This window comes from Manacus candei, unplaced genomic scaffold (genome assembly GCF_025592945.1).
Source record: "Manacus candei isolate 608988 ecotype Guabito, Panama unplaced genomic scaffold, ASM2559294v1 h1tg000053l, whole genome shotgun sequence".
Taxonomy (NCBI): domain Eukaryota; kingdom Metazoa; phylum Chordata; class Aves; order Passeriformes; family Pipridae; genus Manacus; species Manacus candei.
This window is the reverse complement of record NW_026138101.1, coordinates 1,965,779-1,984,591: the sequence shown is the minus strand read 5'-3', so window position 1 is coordinate 1,984,591 and position 18,813 is coordinate 1,965,779. Positions and strand designations below refer to the sequence as shown.

Here is an 18,813-nt window from a genome sequence, read left to right as displayed (position 1 = left end):
ACATTTCTTTTTTTGATAACATGATTGTATCATATGGTGGCTGAACAAAGAGAAGTATAAATAAGTATAGTTGGCATATTGGCCTCAGAATTACAAATAGTTTTTTTCAGTGCTACACTCAAACAGATTTAGTTTCTAAATACAGCAACGTAATTTTTGATAGCACAGATTCCATCTGTGGTAAAATAATAACAGTGCTGGTTGTAATGATAATGCTGCAGTAGTGGTGTTATCTCACTGATAAATGCTGTATCACAAATACTGCCTCCTGCACGCCTGAAGCAAGAAGATCTCAGCAAAGTGAAGTATCCACCTCTCCATTTTACAGCTGGGGAAACTGAGGCACGGAGGGTTTGCCCAGAGTCCCCAGGGAGCAGTTGTGGAGCTGGGGACAGAAGAGCGCAGCTGTGGCTGCCATCCCAGGAGGAAGCTTGTCCTGACATGCAAATCCTGTGCTGTGCAGACCACCTGCCCCCTTGCAGGGACTCTGGTGAGGGGACTGGGAAGCTCACGTTGCAGTGAGATGTTCTGAGTGCCTCGAAAAAGGCTCACAGTCCTTCGGAGGGACGCTGCTCTCCCAGGATGTCTGCGCAGTGCTTTGTGAAGAAAGTTCTCCCCGTCCTCTTCACCGTATCAACCTCCATCACATTTGCCATCCAAATTTGCCATCCAAACAATTTGAGGACAAGTAAGGAAAGAAAATGAGCAGCCAACTGCTTTCCATCGAGTGCACTGGTTTCTCCTGGACACCTTGCAAGAGTTTTGTTTAGCCCAGCTCTGGCTTCTACCCGCAGAGATATGAACAAGCAAATGAGCCGCCGCCGCTCTCGTGTGAGGGTAAACGGCCTGACAGTGGTCACACAACGGCAGCTCAGGTCGGGGGGTTTGGAGTGTGACCTGGTGCTACAAAACCACAGCACGGCTTCAGTGATCTCCTTTGGTTTGTCACTCTGCTCTTCGCTCTCAAGGGCCTGTAAGAAACCCTACAGAAATAAGTAGTGCCTGCGTTTGGGATTTTAGGGTGTTTTTTGAACAAGTCATTGCACCTCAGATGGTAAAAATGTGTCTGTCATTTCTTTAAAAAACATTTCCTGTAAAATCAGCTGGGATTGTTACCCTGCCTGGGCTTTCTTCTGCTCTGTGGTAACCCAGCACTTCAGTACAAGAAGTATGGTCATTTTTATCTTGTTTTTTCTTAATAAAGCATATCCAGAGAGACTGCCGATCTTCTCCACTTCGAGGGAAGACTAATTTAAAAACATCTTCATTATGCTGGTAGAACCAGCCTATCCCTCAAACATTCATCTATCTTGCCTTGGAACAGTAAAAATGAAAAGGAGGTAGAGTTGAACTAATGTGGTGCAGGGGCTCCACACACACAGGGGAGCAACTGCAGGTTGCTTTCTCTTCAGCTGATCCAAATTTTTCTGCAGAGCCTGATTTTTGATAGCATGATTAAACACCATTTTTTAACAGGCCTGGGAAGGCAGCAAATTTGCTCTCAGTACACACATTAATAAAGCCATGATGTCTGAAGGTCTAAAAAATATCTGTAAAACATGTATCAGCAAGAAATAGCATTTCCAAGGCATCCTGGATCTCAACTTCTCTGCTTCAATATTTCAACAGAAATCATTTGTGAGGATTTTTTTTAATCATCATGGATGTTTTAAAAAAGCTTGGTGGTTCTTTTCCTCTTTGCAAAATGCTTTTGTTTTTAGTGTATCATTGACACATTTCTTACTCTATTTTATTTATTTATTTTTTCATATCAACTGTGTTAACTCTTAATGTCTTTTAAGGTGTTCATAGATGTTTTGTCACAATAGATTTTTGCCTTTTCTCTTTGTCCTCACAGGAATCAGTCATTTGCTGGCTGGGTGGATTTTTCCTTAGCAAATTTCAAAACACACAGTGCTTTGCTTAATTACAGAGTCTCTTTTTTCAGCTTCCTCATCAGAAGATAGACGTAACTGGGTAACATGCAGATTGAATTCCAGGTATTTCAGCCAACTATGCTGTGCAAGGCCTACTCTTGTGAACTTCTGAGTGGTTCTGTTGCATTAATTTTTCATGACCATTTGTAGCAGCAAAGATTATCAGATAGTTTACTGCTAATAAGTAACAACAATGAAAGGCCAAATTAAAAGCTGTTTTGTAAGTTAAAGAGCTCTACCTCCAGCTAATTCTATCTTTTTCATTACTTGCCCTATTCACAATGTCAGTTTTGGACTTGTATTTTCAGATTTCTTTCTTGTCTTCGTGGTTCAAGACAAGGCAGAGACAGCAAGAGGCAGATGAGAACAGCAGAAGCAGGGACAGCCTTTTATCATTGTAAGTGCTTGATGAAAATGTATGTGAAACTTCAGCTTGAAACCAATTATGCCTCAGCTCTTCACCTGTGGGAATAGAGTTAATAATCTCTCATTGTCTTCCTGTCCTGTCTTCTGCTATTATCTGTGCTACAATCCAAAGGAGCACTGGTTTTAGCTATTTAGCATTTCTATAATAATTGCAGCCACAAATGCAAAGAATTCTACTCAAAGTGCCATTCTTCAGAGTGAAACACAATGTCGATACCTCATCTAACTATAGGTGAACTTGAACTTTGCATTTTTTAACTAATAAAAAAAGGTTTCTTGTATGCTTTTGTTCTCTGAGAGAACCACAAAACAAAAATACCTGTCTTTTAAATACCCAGCCTCACACTTCCTGACTGACCGGGTATGAACCACTGCTGCTCTGCACACATATTTCCTCCCTTTGAACAAAAATGTAAAAAAAAAAAATTTAGCCACAGTCTGGCAATATCGTGCTTTCCCATTGACCTTATCTCTCATCTTCTGGGGGCAGCAAGCTGCTCTGCATGAGGAGGTAGCTAAAGGCAGAGCAGAGCATGTGTGGTGAGAGGGGTTGGAAACTTTGGCTTCTCCTGCCCTGGTCTTTTCTGATTCTGTTGACTGGTCTTCTCCCTGACATCAAAGCACCTCACTGGTGTCCACCGTAGTAGGAGGCATTATTTTTTTTTATTTATTTTTTTTTAAATTTTTATTTACGTATTTGTTTATTTTAGTTTTAGTTTTGTATGTTTTCTTTTGGGTCAAATAGCGTTACATTTTGTCTTGTTTTCATCAAATGCCTCAACAAATTAACTCTGTTTTGCCCTATTGAAACCCTGTTTTGATATAAATATTTGGATTTCATTTTAATCTGTTAAAATTATATTTATTTCTAAATAACTTATCTATAGATCTAGTCATAAATTCTTCTTATTAGTTGCATATAAATCAATAGAAAAACTGGTATTATTCAGCTTCACTATTTTTAAAATAAAAAAATAAAATTGATGCCACTTATCAGTTGTTGACAAAGCGAATCTTCTTTTAATCTATTTCCTGCCAGGTTATCAAACCAGGAGTTGTCTTCTGGTCTAACCTTTAAATCCTTGATTCCATGCTTAAGCCATTTTTGTTCTGACAGCACGTGGCTGAACACAGGCTGCCTGTGTGTATATATATTACACATGCATATCTCAAAACAGACGTGAGTGCTTTCGGTTCTCATGGTTTTGATTTTTTATTTTCTTCCTAAGGATTAAAGGTATTAGATGTTTTCCTTAAAGCCCAACTGCTGGAATCAGCAGAGTCCCTGAGACTCCTAGTGTTTGTTCAAAGAAAGCAAATTTTGAACAACCCTTTGGTTACAGGGAAAACTTAAAACAGGAGGAGAGGGCAAAGCCCAAAGGCTTAGAAACCAAAAGGCAATGAATTCAAAATTTGCCTAAGAAAACCAGAAGCTGTTATAACTGTTGGCTGATCTCAGGTGGGGCATTATTAACACATTACTGAGTTATTAACGTGTGATGCACGTGAGACAGTGTGAAAAGAGCTGAGCCCATGAGGAGAGGAGAGTCCTGCTGGCTGGAAGTGACATATTTCAGAATTAGTGTTCCACTTTCTTTCTTAGGACTTCCTTTTTTTTCCCCCCTCCTGCTAGCAACAGCCATAACAAAATCTGTCCTTGTGAAGAAGAGAGTGTCATCAAAGGTGACAACTTTTTTTCTTTTAAATTTTAAATTAACTAAAAGGCCCAGGGTGTTGAAAACTTGCTTAGAGATTTTGTATGCTTAAGGGGCCTTAACAGTGAGCTTTCACCCAGGTGGAATCAGAGTACAAAGAGGAAGAAACCTCCGTTTGACACTGCTCATCTCAGCAGTATATCACTCATTATTCTGCACAGGATTAAAGGTAAGCTCTGTATTGCTGCCTTTGAGACTCAGCAGGGCAGCTATCCTTTGCAAAAATGGGGTTAAATAATTCCTGATGTGTGGCAGAAAGGTTCTGCAGACAAGACAGTTGGGTTTAAATTATCTGGCAGAGCCTTCTGTGCTCCAGCCTTTGTCTTTGTGAAATATTCTGTAGCCTAGCTCTAGGATAAAAGGAATTTCTTAACCATAAAGGAAATTTAAAAAGCATTTACTTTGAAAGAGGAGATGGTATTTTAAAGTCTAAGAAAAAAATAGGAAACATTTTTGTGTGTGTTTAGTTTTTAAAATCATTACAAACACACGCAAGTCTTGGGAGCTCATCTGAAGCTAATCAAGCTATTTTTATTTCATTCCAATTCGGAGATCAGGTCAAGTAAGCATTTGCAAATTCACTTTGTTAGGTTCTTTATTCTAGACATTGTCTCCTGTTAAATGTTAGAAATTTTCCATTGAAATAAGTTTGGTTGGTTTTTGTTGTTTTCCTCTCTCTTGGTAAAGTTCAAATTTTGTGTTTACTTTTAAAACATCTCATGGAGTGTCTAAGATCAGATTTTCAGTCAAATATTACTGACTGAGAGGTGTTGGCCACTGGTACTTACAAACGTATTGTGAAGTTTCTGAATTTTGTAGCACAAATATAACCTGTTTTGGAGATATGAAAGGCTTCTCATATATGTCTTTTAATATGATAAGTGAAATAATAGGACTTTACCTATATATATAAATACACATGATATGTGGTTGTTGGTACCTGCCTGAATTTCTGAAAAATGATCCTTTGCCAACAGAGGCCCTTCTGAAGCTGCAAAGTTAAAATTGCTCCCCATGGTACTCAGCAGTGTCATGTTTTCTCCACCCGCCTGCCCCAGAGCACAGTCCCTCCAGACTCTAACACAGATTTGTTCTGCAAGCTGGAAGGCAGTTTGAGAGACTAGAAAACTTAAGCAGCCTATCTCAAATATCTAATTTAGTCAGGATTTTAGTAATTAGCACATACATTTTCCCAATTTCCTCCCCCTTCATTTATTCCCTCTTTTAAATTGCTAACAAATATGTTACTAAGATTGGGTCCCTGTGCCAGGGTCTGTCGTAGATCACCCAATACCAACTCCAACCTTGATCTGTTGATGCACAGGATCTCTAACACTGTATGTTAAAAAGATACTTATTATAAAAAGTAGAACAGAAGGTTTTGACCTTTAATGTGACTCACTCAGTTATGACTACAGTGCATAAAGATAACAGCAGTTGGAATAAAGATTTGCATTCTATACAAATATGCTGATCCTGGAGATACACCAGATGGATGCTTTTCCAAGGCACAGGCATCTGCAAGGCGTATTCCTGAAGAGCAACTCTCATTCTACCCCTATTCAGAAATCATCACTCAAGAACATCATTAATTTTTCAGTCCCATTTTGATTTCAGTGAGATTTTGACGTGTTTTTTTCATGATTACATGTTTATCTGCATTAGGACCAGCATGCTCTCTCCATCCCCAGAGAATTCTAGTGCTTTAATTAGCTAGAGGGCTTTTCAAAACTTTTGTGATGTAGCATGTATCACGTTAAAGCTGATTTTTGCATGAGTGAGCACAGATGCAAGGAACTTCTCCTCCCTTCCTGTGTGCTCTGAGGGAAGGCCTTAGACAATAATAAATCCCTGCACTCAGCCATGTAGAAAGTAGAGAAAGACGCTGTTTTATGGTCCCAGAAGAGCTTCCACCAGCAGAAGCAAAATTAGTGTTAGGAAGACTTCAGCAGAATGGGAGGAAAATGGAAAATAAGCAGTGAGAGAGCACTTGGTGTGTGTTCCTCCTGTGAGTGCAGCACACTGTGAGACCCCACTGTGGCTCCCCATGAGGAGCTCAGAGCAGTGGCTAAATGCTCCATTCAGCCTTGCTCATTGCTGTGCCCAGCCTGACTTAAGTTACCCTTTCTAAGCCTCTCTGAGCTTACAGGGATAATGAGTGAGAGCTGGAGGCTAAAGCAGATGGTAACAGAGCCTTTTCTCTCCCAAACTCGCCTGTGGTGCTGCTCTGCAGCGAGAAAGAAATGAAAGTTACCCAGGGGGAAGAGCCAGACTGGTTCTTGCTGAGTTGCAACTCACTTCATTCGAAACTGTTGTCAAATGCTGCTTTTTCCCAGTCTTTCCCACTCAAAATCACATTATTTTTTTATGACAGATTTTCATGTACTTGGCTTAAAAAGCACAGAAGGAAAATTTTCCAGGTTCCCTGTGGAGCCTCCTGCAGTTTTCCTGTTCTGCCGAGGCCTTGGTAACACTGGTATCAACTCACTGTTGATAGTACTGGTAATGAGCTGCTGGCATTTTATCACTGTGCATGTAGTGGCTGTAGTATTTAACATTTCATCTGAAGGTGTGATTGCAGACCCTCTAAATACACTGGTGTTGTATTTAGCCAAAACCAGCTCAAGACACTGAGTAAATAGCTAGATAGCGTGTGTATAAAAAGCACATTTTGACAACTTTGTTCAAATGTTTTTGCATGTCTGTTTAGAAAGGTTTTTATTGATCATCCCAAAGCACACAGCACAGTTTTTGCTCAACTGACACTTCTGAAAAAATAATTCTGAGAAATGAAAAGTTTTCTTCTAGCATACTGAGCTTTGTCATGAGAAAATGCCATTCCAAAGTCAGGATATTAAGTATAAAATATGGAAGCCGTGTTCTGCCCAAGACGTGTAACTGCTGGAAGATTTTTGGCAAACCTCCTCATTCTCTGGGGCTGATGCCTTGAAAATGATGCCTTGAAAATGGGAAATAATGATTTCTGTTCTTTTTAAAAAATTGTTGTGACATCTACAGATGCAAATTGTTACAGAAGTTGTAAGGGATAGTATTATATTTTGTGTATGAGGCCAGCGGGCAGGAACTCCTTGGAATTTTTTTTGAAGTCAGTGCTTGCAAGTAGCAAGGGAGTGGGTGACTGGACTTGGAGAAGCTGAACATTTGAGGCTTCACAAACATTTCAGCAGGCAACAGGCCAGCAACTTACGAGCACAACCTCCCTTCCTTCATGTCAGCTTTTCCGCTGGTGACTTGAGTAGTTTACTTTAAGTTGATATTTACTTTTAAATATTATGATTAAGTGACAATAATTTACCAAGATTAAAATGAAACTGATAAGAATGGAGCCAAGTATACATCGTAACACTTTCTAAAAGAAACACGCTTTTCAAGGAGCCTCAACTCTGTTATGCTGAGAAGATATGCTGGGACTGTTGGACCTGTCACACAGTGTTTGAGGGTGAGTCCTATGTGAAGTTCATTATTTGATCTGGACAATGCTCACAAAGATCAGAAAAAAAGGAAGAAAGATTTTATTCTAGTAGCTAACCTTGTCCTCTTTAAACACACAGGCTTTGCTGGGGCCAGATTCTTCAACTCAGATGGAGAACTAATTTCCCCACTAATTTCTCTTCTCAGCATACATATACAGGATTTTTTGCTACAAAAAGAGAACTGAAGATGTCACCTGATAATTATCTGTGACTATGAGGTCCACTGTCCTTACAGGAAATTCTGTTGTCTGCTGGGGTTTTGAGGTTTGAAAGTTGGATGGCAGAGTTGCTGATTCTGATAATAACTCTGATCTTCTCTTGTGGCTGTGAGGCTGCCTGAGTACTCTTATTTCTGGTGTAGTGGATGTGCTCAGTAACAGCTGGTGTTTCCAAGAGTTACTATTTTATTGATTTGGTTTTGAGGATTGCTTACTCCATCTATATGGCTGGGAATTTGTTACAGGATTCAATGTTATGATCCCCACTGCAGCTATGATTTTCTCCCACATATGTACTTTCTCTGACCGTATAATGACTCTTCAGCTTTAACAGAGTTTTATCAGGTAAGTTCAAGGTTGTGCAAGGAATGTTGGGAATTGGTAGATTTTAGTGGACCTAAGTCCCATATTCTTTGCAGCAGTGTTTAATTCGGCAGCAAAGCTCTGAGCATGATACAGATGTTCAACTCCGTGCCTGTGTGGCTTGCAGGTTGTTCAAGGGTGGTTCCTGTGCTGAAGCTGTGCCATATGACTGGTGAGGAGGCTGTTGGTACCTGGCCAAGTGAAGCACAACCAGGAGGGGCTGGTGTTTGCTGGAACTTGGATTCATTATCAATGGACCCAAATGACTTCTGGATCTGACAGCTGGGAATAAGAGACTACTGTTACCTCCTGCTTGTATAACACCCAGGATCACCTGCACCCTTCAGCTCCCTGTGGTATGTGCTGTGTACAGATGTTTGGGTATTAGCTTTTGCAGCTGTGGAAGTTGGCCTCTTGGCACGTGCATTCTGCCTCTGTTCATATAATTTCAAAAGTAGCTTCATCATAAAACACTGAAGGCTTTAAAGACAAAGAGCAAAAAATGAAGTATAGGAGAGAAACCGTGATGTGATTGAGACATACTCTGCTATTCTCATCCTTTTACTATCATGGCTCCTGTAAGATGTTGTACTGTGAATTTGTAACTGAGTCACATGTTATGAAGAGAGAAACTTTTCCCAGGTTTGGCATCTAGAAAAATGTGAAGAGTCTTTAGCAAGATGGCATGAAATTGTGAACAGTGATGAGATTGTAATGATCATCTTTTTGTTTTGCATTTAAAATGATCCACACCTTTTGCAGGTATTGGGTTTTCAGGGTTTTTCCTTTTTGTGGTAGTGTATTTTGAATACCTTCTTCACTTCTGTCTTGATAAGTTCATACTTATTTGAATCCCTTTGGTGCTTTTGACTTGTTAGTTTGTTTTTGGGAAGAGTTTCTGAAACTGCTCCTACGATACAGCTGGACACAATTGACATTTCTCTTCACAGGTAGCTAGGTAGTAAAGCTGGTGGTGCTTGGTGAAGAACCTGTTGCTGCCTCATTCCAAGTATCATTTTGTTTCAGTAGTTTCTGCATGTGTAGGGTGAAAGAATTAACAAAAAACACACTTTGGCTATTATTCAACCACTTTCAATGCTGACTGAAATTATGGAAAACTTTTTTTCCCTCTCAGTAAAGTGAGTTAGCTTGTTGAAAGACATGTTCTTTTCACTCCCTTGTGCCAGCCACCGGTGGTGGAAGGAGGGGAGATGAAGAGCTATCTCCATGAGATTTAATTTCAGCTTTTGGGAACTAGCATTTGGAATATGGGAATGGCTCCTGTAACATGGAGTGGTCCTTGCAGAAAGCCGAGAGCTTCCCCTGCACGGGGAAACTTGTTCCTTGCAAATGCTGTACCATCCCTAGCTTTGGTTTCTAGGCATTTGTTTTGGTGTCTTCTGAACTGGCATGACTTGTTCCCTGTGATGACCCTGTTATCCTGCCTGTGGATGTAGGAATTTACCCCAGCTTTACCAAATTGGTCTAGGGCAAGAGTGATACCTCAAGTTTAATGACTGTACCAGGGTTTGACCTCCAGGCAGCATGGCCTGTCCTATCACTACTCTTCTGAATCCCAACCTGGGAAATACTTTCAGCGTTCCCGCTCGTAAGCTGAGGTGGCTGTGATACAACTGCAGTGGATCACCTTGAGAGTCAGTTTTAACTTGTCAACATAATTGCAAGACAGTGAAGTTTGAGAGCCTTTTCCTAAGCTCCAGGTACTGCTCAACCCTCCTGCTCAGAACATTAACTCTAAGAGCCGTACAGCCCGACCTGGCAGGAGGGGCAGGCTTAGCAACTGGTCCCAGTTCTGCATATGGTACAGGACACCTTCCAGGTTTATCTCCTGCAGTTCCTACAGTCAAAGGGAAAGCGTCAGGTAGCGGTGTCTGCGTCTAACCCAGAGCCTGTGGATCAGGGGGCGGCTGAGGGGCAGTGGCTGCAAAGGGCTCGCCCCGACACCAGCCCCGGGGGCGGGGGAGGTGGAGGAACGGGGCGAGGAGTCCCAGCCCGGCTTCGCCGCTCAGGGACGGCACGGGAGGGCAGGAGAAGGTACGGGAGGGCAGGAGAAGGTACGGGAGGACAGGGCCGGTCCCCGCCGCGCTGAGGGGCCCCGCGCCCTCGGCCGCCCCGCGCCTGTGGGTGGCCGCGGGGTCACGAGGCGCCGCCCCTTCCCGGTGACGGCAGAAGCAGAAGTGGAGCCCCGGGAGGCGCCGCGGGACCAGCGGGACCAGCGGCGGCACCGGCAGCGGCAGCCGCCGGCACGGCCCCGCCGCCGCACGGAGCTGCCGCCGCGCAGGTGAGCGCGGCCCCGGGGGATGCCGCAGGAGGGGCTCTCCCCGCCGCGCTGAGCCGCGGCCGCGGCCCCGACGGCTGCAGGTGCCGCGGGGCTGGGGCGGGGCGGCGAGCCCGGGCGTGAGGGAGGGTCTGGCGGGGACAGGCGGGGGCTGCGGGCGAGTGCGGGCTCGGGGAGAGCGACGGGCAGCCCGCGAGGGGTGAGGGGGGACGTGCCGCGGGGAGAAGGGACAGGGAGGGTCGTCCCGCGGGGCGGAGGGTGCCTGGGCTGGAGGGACGGGGCAGTGCGGGCGCTCCCCGAGGGGGCTCGGAGGGGACACTGTCTGGCGCCTCGCGTGTGGCCGCTCTCCGCCGCAGCCCAGCCTGGGGAAGAAGAAGGAAGGAAACCTTCAGTGTGGCGTGTCCCTGACAGCAGCCCAGCCATGCACAGCCCTGCCGGGGCGAGGGCCCAGCCGGGCCGGGGCAGGTGGGCACCGTCTTGCTGCGGTTCCCCTCCCCTGCTCGTCGCCAGACCGCAGGACTCCCAGGGCGGCAGCTGCATCGCAAGAGCAGCACACTGACTATTATTAATTATCAGTGCTGTGGGGCTGTGCTGGTGTTGCTGGTGGATATCCATACTGGTAGTGTTGCCTACTTGGGTTAGGAGATATCCTAAACGCATCCAAAGGCAGAGCTCGGATGCAACAACCCTTTTACAGTGCCCAGAGCACATGGGGAAACTTAGGAATTGACCTGTGGTCAAACTTTGTATGACCTTGTGTGCCTGGAAAGCACCTGCTTTGTCATACTGGTGAAATTACAACAGAGTATGGATTCATTAGTGCTTATCTGAGATGTTCTTTGCTAGCTTGTACAATTATAGTTTGCCTTTACTACAGTTATTCCTCACTGTCTGTTATTGCAAAGAAAGTTAGGAGCTGTAGACTGATCTTCAGATAAGAAGGGTTTATTTCTGAAAGTCTGAAGTACTGTAATGAAGTAAAACTAAATATACAGGTTTTTGGATAGATTAAGTAGTTTGTTTTTTTCATGTCCATGTTCACTTGGTTACTTGCAGTGAGTCTTTTAGACTTTTCAGTCCAAATCAGTCAGGCTTTTCAACTAACAAGTGTCAAAACAGCTCTTACATAAACAATAACAAGTGGTCCCAGTTCTGCATATGGTACAGGGCACCTTCCAAATTTAACTCCTGTAGTTCCTACAATCAAAGGGAAAGAGTCATGGATTGGTGTCTGTGTCTAGAGCTTATGGCATGCTTCTGTGATTATTAACTCACTTGTTGAATCCTGTAAGTGGTGCTGGACCTTTCTACTTTAGGCTTCAGTAACTTTGCAGTAGAAGAGCAGTAAAGCTTCTATTGCACACAGCATCTTGTAGTTCACACTCTGCTGGGCTAGAGGCATCCAGGTGATGAGGGTCATTATGAAATTCTGCTGCATGAATGGGTAGAAATATTGTTAATTCAAATAGTTGTGCAGTCATGGGTGTAGGGAGGTGAGGGGCACCGGTTGGTAAGACATGTTTTAAAGGTTAGGTCTAAAGCCAAGGGCTTATGTTAGTTCCTTTACTCTTAGGCAGCTCTCTGTGATGTTATTCTTAAACTGGAGCAGGTAACCAGAACAGTCTAGAAGTGGTCACTTAGGTTGGTCAAATATTGCAATATTCCTTCCATCTTTTCTGACAAAGTGGGTATCCTCAGCTACAATGTTGTTTCACAGTAAGTTAAAAACTTGGCCTATGACTTAGGATCCAAGTTAGACTAAAACCACCGTTCTCTCTGGTTTTGGAAGAAAGAGCTACTTTAAAAGAGGAAGTCCAGTATATTCTATTCAGCGGAAACTGTTTAAGAAGCCACTTCGGAAAGGCAGTTCCTTTGTACTGAAGGACTTATCTCTCAAAAAACCTGCTGCATTGCCTTTTATTAAATAGCTGTACTTAGAAACTCCTTTTCTTATTGTTCTAAGTCATGTTTCGTTTCACAGCGACACCTTGTAGTGTAAAAGGCAGAGCTGATGCATATTTCTCTACAGTCTCCTAAAAAACTGTGCTAATTTAAAAGTTCAGGTATTTGGTATTACAGTGAAGTGTTACTAAAATGGTTAAACCTTGTTCCAAATCGCAGCATGTTTGTTTTATTACAATTCTTAATGAAAAGAGCAAAGTGAGAAGATGGGTTTTCTTTTATTTGTTGGAAAAACAGACGCTGTACAAAGATTTTAATTTATTTTTTTTGTTTTCCCCTCCTTTCAATTCTTGTTAATACCAGTCATTGCAGCAAGACAAGATGACTACGGTTGTCTTGTTAGGTGCAAACCTGTGATAATTCAGATGATTCTCTGATTAGTGCCAGGGAGTCTGAAAGGATCAGTTACATTATGGCTAAACCATAAAAATCTGCTGTTGCTTACGATACTTAAATTGTTCACTCCCTCTGAGTTGTTGCACTGGAGTATATATATATATTTTCAGTATTATAAGGAAAGAATACTCCATTTTTTTATTACCATAACAACGTTGCTGGTATAAAACCCCACATAATGTGTATAATGTTTTGCAAAACGTGGTGTGAGATGATTCCTGCTGTGGAGCACTTCAGATTCACGAGGGGCAGTGCAGAAGAGGCCGCCCTGCAGCTATAAAGGGACTGTTGTGGCTTCTCTCTTAGTTTACAAAAAAAAAAATAAAAATAAATTTTTTTTTTGAAGTGGTCGAATTTAAAAAGGGATTGGAAAGATTGCCCAGACAGCTTCGAAGTCAGGTTGCACGGAAAGCAGCTGGTGACGCGATGTTGAAAGGCAGATTAGCGGCTTTAATGAGAGGGAGCAGAAAAGGGCGCTCGGTAGCGAGGGACAGGTCAGGAGACAGTGCACGGGGTGAGGGGGAGGAGGGCTGGAAGAAGTTACGAAAGGGAACCGAGAAGTGCCATGGTCGAATTAGCCATCAACGCGGAAACTGAAACTGCCTGTGAGGGAGAGGAGTGGACTGAGGAGAGGGGGAGAGAACCGCGGGAGATGCTGTGCCTGGTGGCTGCATGTGCACAGAGCTCTTTAAACCTGCCCTGCTCAAGGATGAGCTTAAGGAGGATGGCTGGGAACTGTGTGGCAGCAGCCCCTGCAAATTGTGTGCAAATGATATTCATGGATGAAAGAGCAGGTTCCAGAGCACCCTGTTTGTAAGTAATCTCACCGAGGAGTAATCAGGCTTGTAATTAGCTGTTTGAGGCAATGAGGTGAGGGAGACCAGAGCACAGAAGCTTGGTAATATTTGCAAGATCTGCTGTGTACACATCTGTCTTTTGGCTGTTTGGTGTCCCAAGTGTGTGCACACAAATATCACGTGGGTAAGAAAAAGAAGACTGTGCAGGAGAAACTCAGCCATGAAGTTTTAGAAGTGCATAAACTGAGACTTTTCAGATGTAGCCAACATTTGTTTCAGTGTTGGTATTTACTCATGTTTTCCCCTCACTACAGTTCCCAAAAGGACAGTTACTTGGTTTAAATTCTCATATAGCTCTCATACAGGTTTAAAATCTAATATAGTGCAAGAGTTTATACCAGCTGATATAATTATTTCTTGTGCTATCTCGTCATTGGATTGCCAGGCTTCAGTCATCCTCGCTCTTCCTGATGTAATATCAAGAAGACAGTAACACTGACAGCAGAACCTGTGAGGCTTCTCAGATTTTAGAGGTCTCTTCGGGCAGCAAACTGATGCAAGAAGAGCAAACCTACTGCAGTTCACCTGGGGGCAGCATTTTGGTTATTGGAAGAAAGCATTGGGAATATAAAAAAAAGTAATCCTGGAAAAGTAGAAAGAGTATGATTCAAATCTGTTGCATATATCTCCTTTTCTCATGTTAATATCTAGGTTGTCAGTACGTAGGACAAGATGGATTTCCACATATTTCTTGGAGTAGTATAAGTTTCAAGAATGAGAAGTTTTAAATTCCACCTTACATAGAACTAATGAGGTTTTTATGGAACATAATTCTACAAATGCCCTAAAACAATAAGGAAATTCCTGTAGAAATGGTGATTTCTTTTAAGTTTCTTTTGTCTCTGTATCAATTAGAGAGTCTGTGAACAAAGGTGTCCCGTTGTATAGAACAAATAAAACAGATCTGATGCTTGGAAGGAGTTTGGTAGAATCAAAGTAGGATCAAAGTGCACATTTTTTGATGTCTTCAGAGACTCCCAAAGTCATCAAATCAAGGTAAATATAGTCAGGGTTGGAACTTTGTTTAAGGAAGTATCTCTTTGGACCTACCAGTGACACTTGCCATTTTCTGGGGAAAACCCAATATTGCTACTTGGAGGCTTCAGAGGTGCATTCTTGCTGCTTAGTGCTTTGAGGGGGTAAAAGTGCATTTGGACAGAATATGTGGTGTGTAATGCTTACATTTTATATTTGATGTGCATCTATAATTTGTAAGTGATACACAGAAACCCTGCTAGGTACTACGAAAAAGGATTCTATTCATGCTTGCACTAGGTACTGTTTTTGCTTGTCTAATCAGGAGTTACTTGTATAACCATCCCAGAAGGTAATCCTTCATTGGCCACCAGTCATACTGTCAAAAAAGTTGGAGGTTTGGTAAGTGAAATAAACTGCCTTAGCAATTTGTGCAGCATAATTGTATTTACATTATTTTTTAGGTAGGAGAAGGTCTAGGAAATGTGGCAGAAAATGTTACAGAGAAACCAAATGTTGCTCCTTTAAGAGAGGTTCTTAGCACAGTTCTGCTCGAGTTTGAACACTTTTTTTTTTCATGTTTCTGATGTGTTCTTTAGTTTTATTTAGGTTTTATTTGTTATGATCCAGGTACTGTTTTTTTTTTCTTTTCAGTAGTTTGTGTTCACTGTGTTTTGTTTTTTGTTCCTTTGTCTGTAATACTTATTCTTAAATTTGGTGTTTCCTGCAAATTGGTATTTCTTTCCTTTTCTTTGTTTGTTTGTTTGATTTGGTTAGGGGATTTTTGTTGTTGTTTTTGTTTTTCTGCTTTTTTCCTGTCCTAATGTGGAGACTTTAGAGATGTAAGTCTGTGTTAGGAGTGAGGGTTTGTACTTGCTTTCAGGAGAGAACAGCAAGGATGCTGTTAATATTGGCCATGTACCTGCCTTGCATTTGCATGGGCAAGAGTCTCCATTGGGTATCTAACTTACACAAATGTTATTTTTAAAGAAATGAAAATGTTGTTTTAAATATTGAATTTTCTCCCTTTTTTTTTTTTTCTTTTCAGGACACTGAAAACCATAAAAGTTTGATTAAAAAGAAAAAATGCCCAGAAAGAGTATAAACTATGGAGTGCTGCCGGAGTATGAGAAAAGCCAGATCAAAAGGACTTTGGAGCTGGGAACTGTTATGACAATATTCAGTCTTAAAAAGAGTAGCCCAGAAAGAAGGACTATTCAAGTCATAATGGAAACCAGGCAGGTTGCATGGAGCAAGACAGCTGACAAGATTGAAGGTGTCTGTGAGTATTTGCAAAGTGTACCTGAACTTGGAGTTAATAGTGAATGGATGTACTTGTCAAATATTAATTTAATGAGCCTGTGGTAACATAATGAAGCTTCTGGCTGAAAAGAGTTTGGTAATTTGCTGAGAATATTCTGAATTGTTGCAAAATAGATAAAGAATTTTCTCAGTAGTGTATTAAAATGAATGCCAGCAACATGTGCTTCCTTAGGGAGGCCTACAGAGAGCTATGCAAATAGCTGAAGGAAGCAGCTCTGAGCTAGATGTGCCTGTGCTCACCCATGCTTGGGCTTCTTTTAGTCATCTCGCTCTTGTTCTCTGCATGGAGACATTTTAGATGCCCTTGTAGCTCTTAAGGTCACTGAGGGAAATCCTGGTAGGTGCTGGGCTACAAAATGTCAGAGCATTTTCTTCTGCCTTTTACTTATTGGCATTTCTTTGTGTCCTGCATTATCCTTATTTTAAACTGCTAAAGATACCCTAAGGTTTACTGTGAGATTGCTTGTGGAATCTCAGGACTGTTGATCCCAAGTTGCCTAAGTCATGAGTGCCAAAAGATTGGTTTAACTTCTGATGACAGATGTCTTTCCCTTGAGGAGCTGTGTGGGGTTTGTTTGTTGTTTTTTCAATTTTTTTCCCATTGTTTTGTATGTTCTGTCATAACGGGGATGGCAGTGGAGGGAACTGCTGGACAGCAGTGAAAGGCAAAGGGGAAGGAAAAGGTGGCCAAGGGTGAGAAGAGCTGACCAGGACTCTGCTAAGAGTCTGTGTGACTGGCACCTGGGGCTTGGTGACCAAGAGGACATTACAGTAGTACCAAATAAGGGCTCCCAAATTTCCTTGTGTCGTGGTATATGCATTTATATGCACGTGAATAAAGAGGTTATGGTACTTAAGCAAATAGGTGGCAAGGTGTAAATCTCCAGGAAGCTGATCTGTAATGGATATTTCCTTCTTTATCAGATGCAAAGTGCTTTAAGGACAATTATTAAGGGAAAGTTAGTGGTGAGTAGAATTTGATTAGTCACTGGAAAATATGTGAGTTTCTGCATATTCTTCCATGAATCTGTGAGTGAAGGGATGATTCACAGCCAGGAGAGTTTATACTGTGAGAAATCTGTGGTGCCTTCCATGAATGTGCAAGTGTGTGATTCTCTGCAATACAAGCATGCTTATTTCAAGGAAGATTCTGTTTGAGGACATAAGATGATTTCTCTTGTTTTGATGACCTAGGAATTTCTTTTTTTTTTTTTTGCCACACATAGAGGAGACCTGCTTTTGTAAAACAATATAATCAATCATATTTTATTCCCTTAATATTTAGAAAAGAAAGATCACCTATTTTTTTATGTTCTTTATTTATTGCAAATGACTCAAGAATAAAAATATCTAGTGATGATTTAGTTGTGCAAGCACAAAACAAGAAGTAGGTTTAAAATATCAGAGGGCCATGTTTAGTAAAAGTTATATAATACATGAACTGTTAAACTGCTTTTTCTGTACGTAGACCAAGTTTTCAGATTACAGGTAAGGTTGAAAGAGAAAAGGGAAGAGATAGGTTGTTAAGTTCATTTGAGATTTTCTTCCTGCTGAGAAGTGGAGATGGTTCCATGCATCCTTTTGGCTGTCAGATGCACTGGGAAACTTAAAAAACTAACACCTAAGAGACTTTTGGCTTATGTTCTCAAACATAGATTTTTTCCCCCATACATTAAGAAGCTAATCCTTTAATCAGTTGAATTGTTAATGCCAATGTAAATTTCCTCTGTGGTGGAAAACTGAATTTTTTTCCCATTGGAGAAGATGGTATAAACATTTACAGGTCAGTACCTCTCTGGGAGAAGTGATGGGTATCTACATATTCTGCCAAGGAGTGTGAAATGAGAGCTTCATTTGGCTTGAATGTTAGACTTGATCTTGCTGCTTTCTAGTAGTGACTTTTATTTTTCCTTACTGCTTCCAGAATTTCTGTCTGAATTTCCTTACTGTTTCAGACTTAGAGTAATAAATTGAAAAACCCAAGTCTCTATTCTGTCATTTGCTTTCTGTCTTTTGGATACTTTTAAAGAACAGTATGTCACTGGAAAAGTGAATCCACTTCTTGCTCTTTGTGGAGTATCTTCACAGAGAGACATTAAAATTCACCTTTTTCCCCGTGTTTTGAAATTGCTGTGTTTCAGTTGTTACCCAGGGAATCATTGTAAGTCTTCAGATGAATATTTAGAGCTTGGTTTCTGTGGTCAAATGAAAAAATGAGCATGTGTAGCTTGTAGCTCTTTTTCAAATAATTTGTTCCTTTTAGCAGCTCAGTTCTGCAATGTCTAATGCTCACTTACAACAACCAGACTTCCTGTCATGGCCAACCAGCAAAATGGGGATGGAATGAACTTCACAGGCCTGATACCCCTGCAGTGGCTGGTCAAAGTGAGTGTGAGATGGAGGTACTCCAGTACACTTTCCCCAAAGTCAGGTTGACACAGCAATGGTTTGATTTGGTTTTGTTGCATAGAGCAGAATGTAAACTTTTATGGGCATATATGTAAATTGTACCTTATTCTTATGTCATTTGTGGAGGTGCCTTCTAATTTTCAATATGAAGCCAACAGCCATTTGAGATGTACGGCCTCTTGAATTCAGAGCTCAAACTGGGAAGGACTGTAACACGTTGCTCTGCTGAGCAATCCAGTGAGAAGTTATAAATTTAATGGTAATTTGTTGTTGCTGTAGGTGACAGCTCTGTGTGACCTGATTACATAAAACCCTGGGGGTTTAAAAGGTACACTTCTCTAAAGCTAAATCCCCAGAGGACCCTTGGAAAGGTACTCACGGGTGCTTTCTCAAGGTGCACCACACTGTTTCATCCTTGTGACTGTGTTTTCAGATCATT

At 41.8% G+C, this 18,813-nt stretch overlaps 1 protein-coding gene across 1 annotated transcript in view; it reads left to right on the top strand.

Annotated features, from left to right (window-relative positions):
* The first annotated feature begins 7,880 nt into the window (after positions 1-7,880).
* Positions 7,881-18,813, top strand: part of PLCG2 (phospholipase C gamma 2) — a 55,217-nt gene continuing 44,284 nt past the window's right edge. The window contains 4 exon segments of the mRNA XM_051801737.1: positions 7,881-8,439; positions 8,441-8,509; positions 15,691-15,721; positions 15,724-15,924. Coding sequence (XP_051657697.1) covers positions 8,416-8,439; positions 8,441-8,509; positions 15,691-15,721; positions 15,724-15,924 — 325 coding nt within the window. The 5' untranslated portion in view covers positions 7,881-8,415.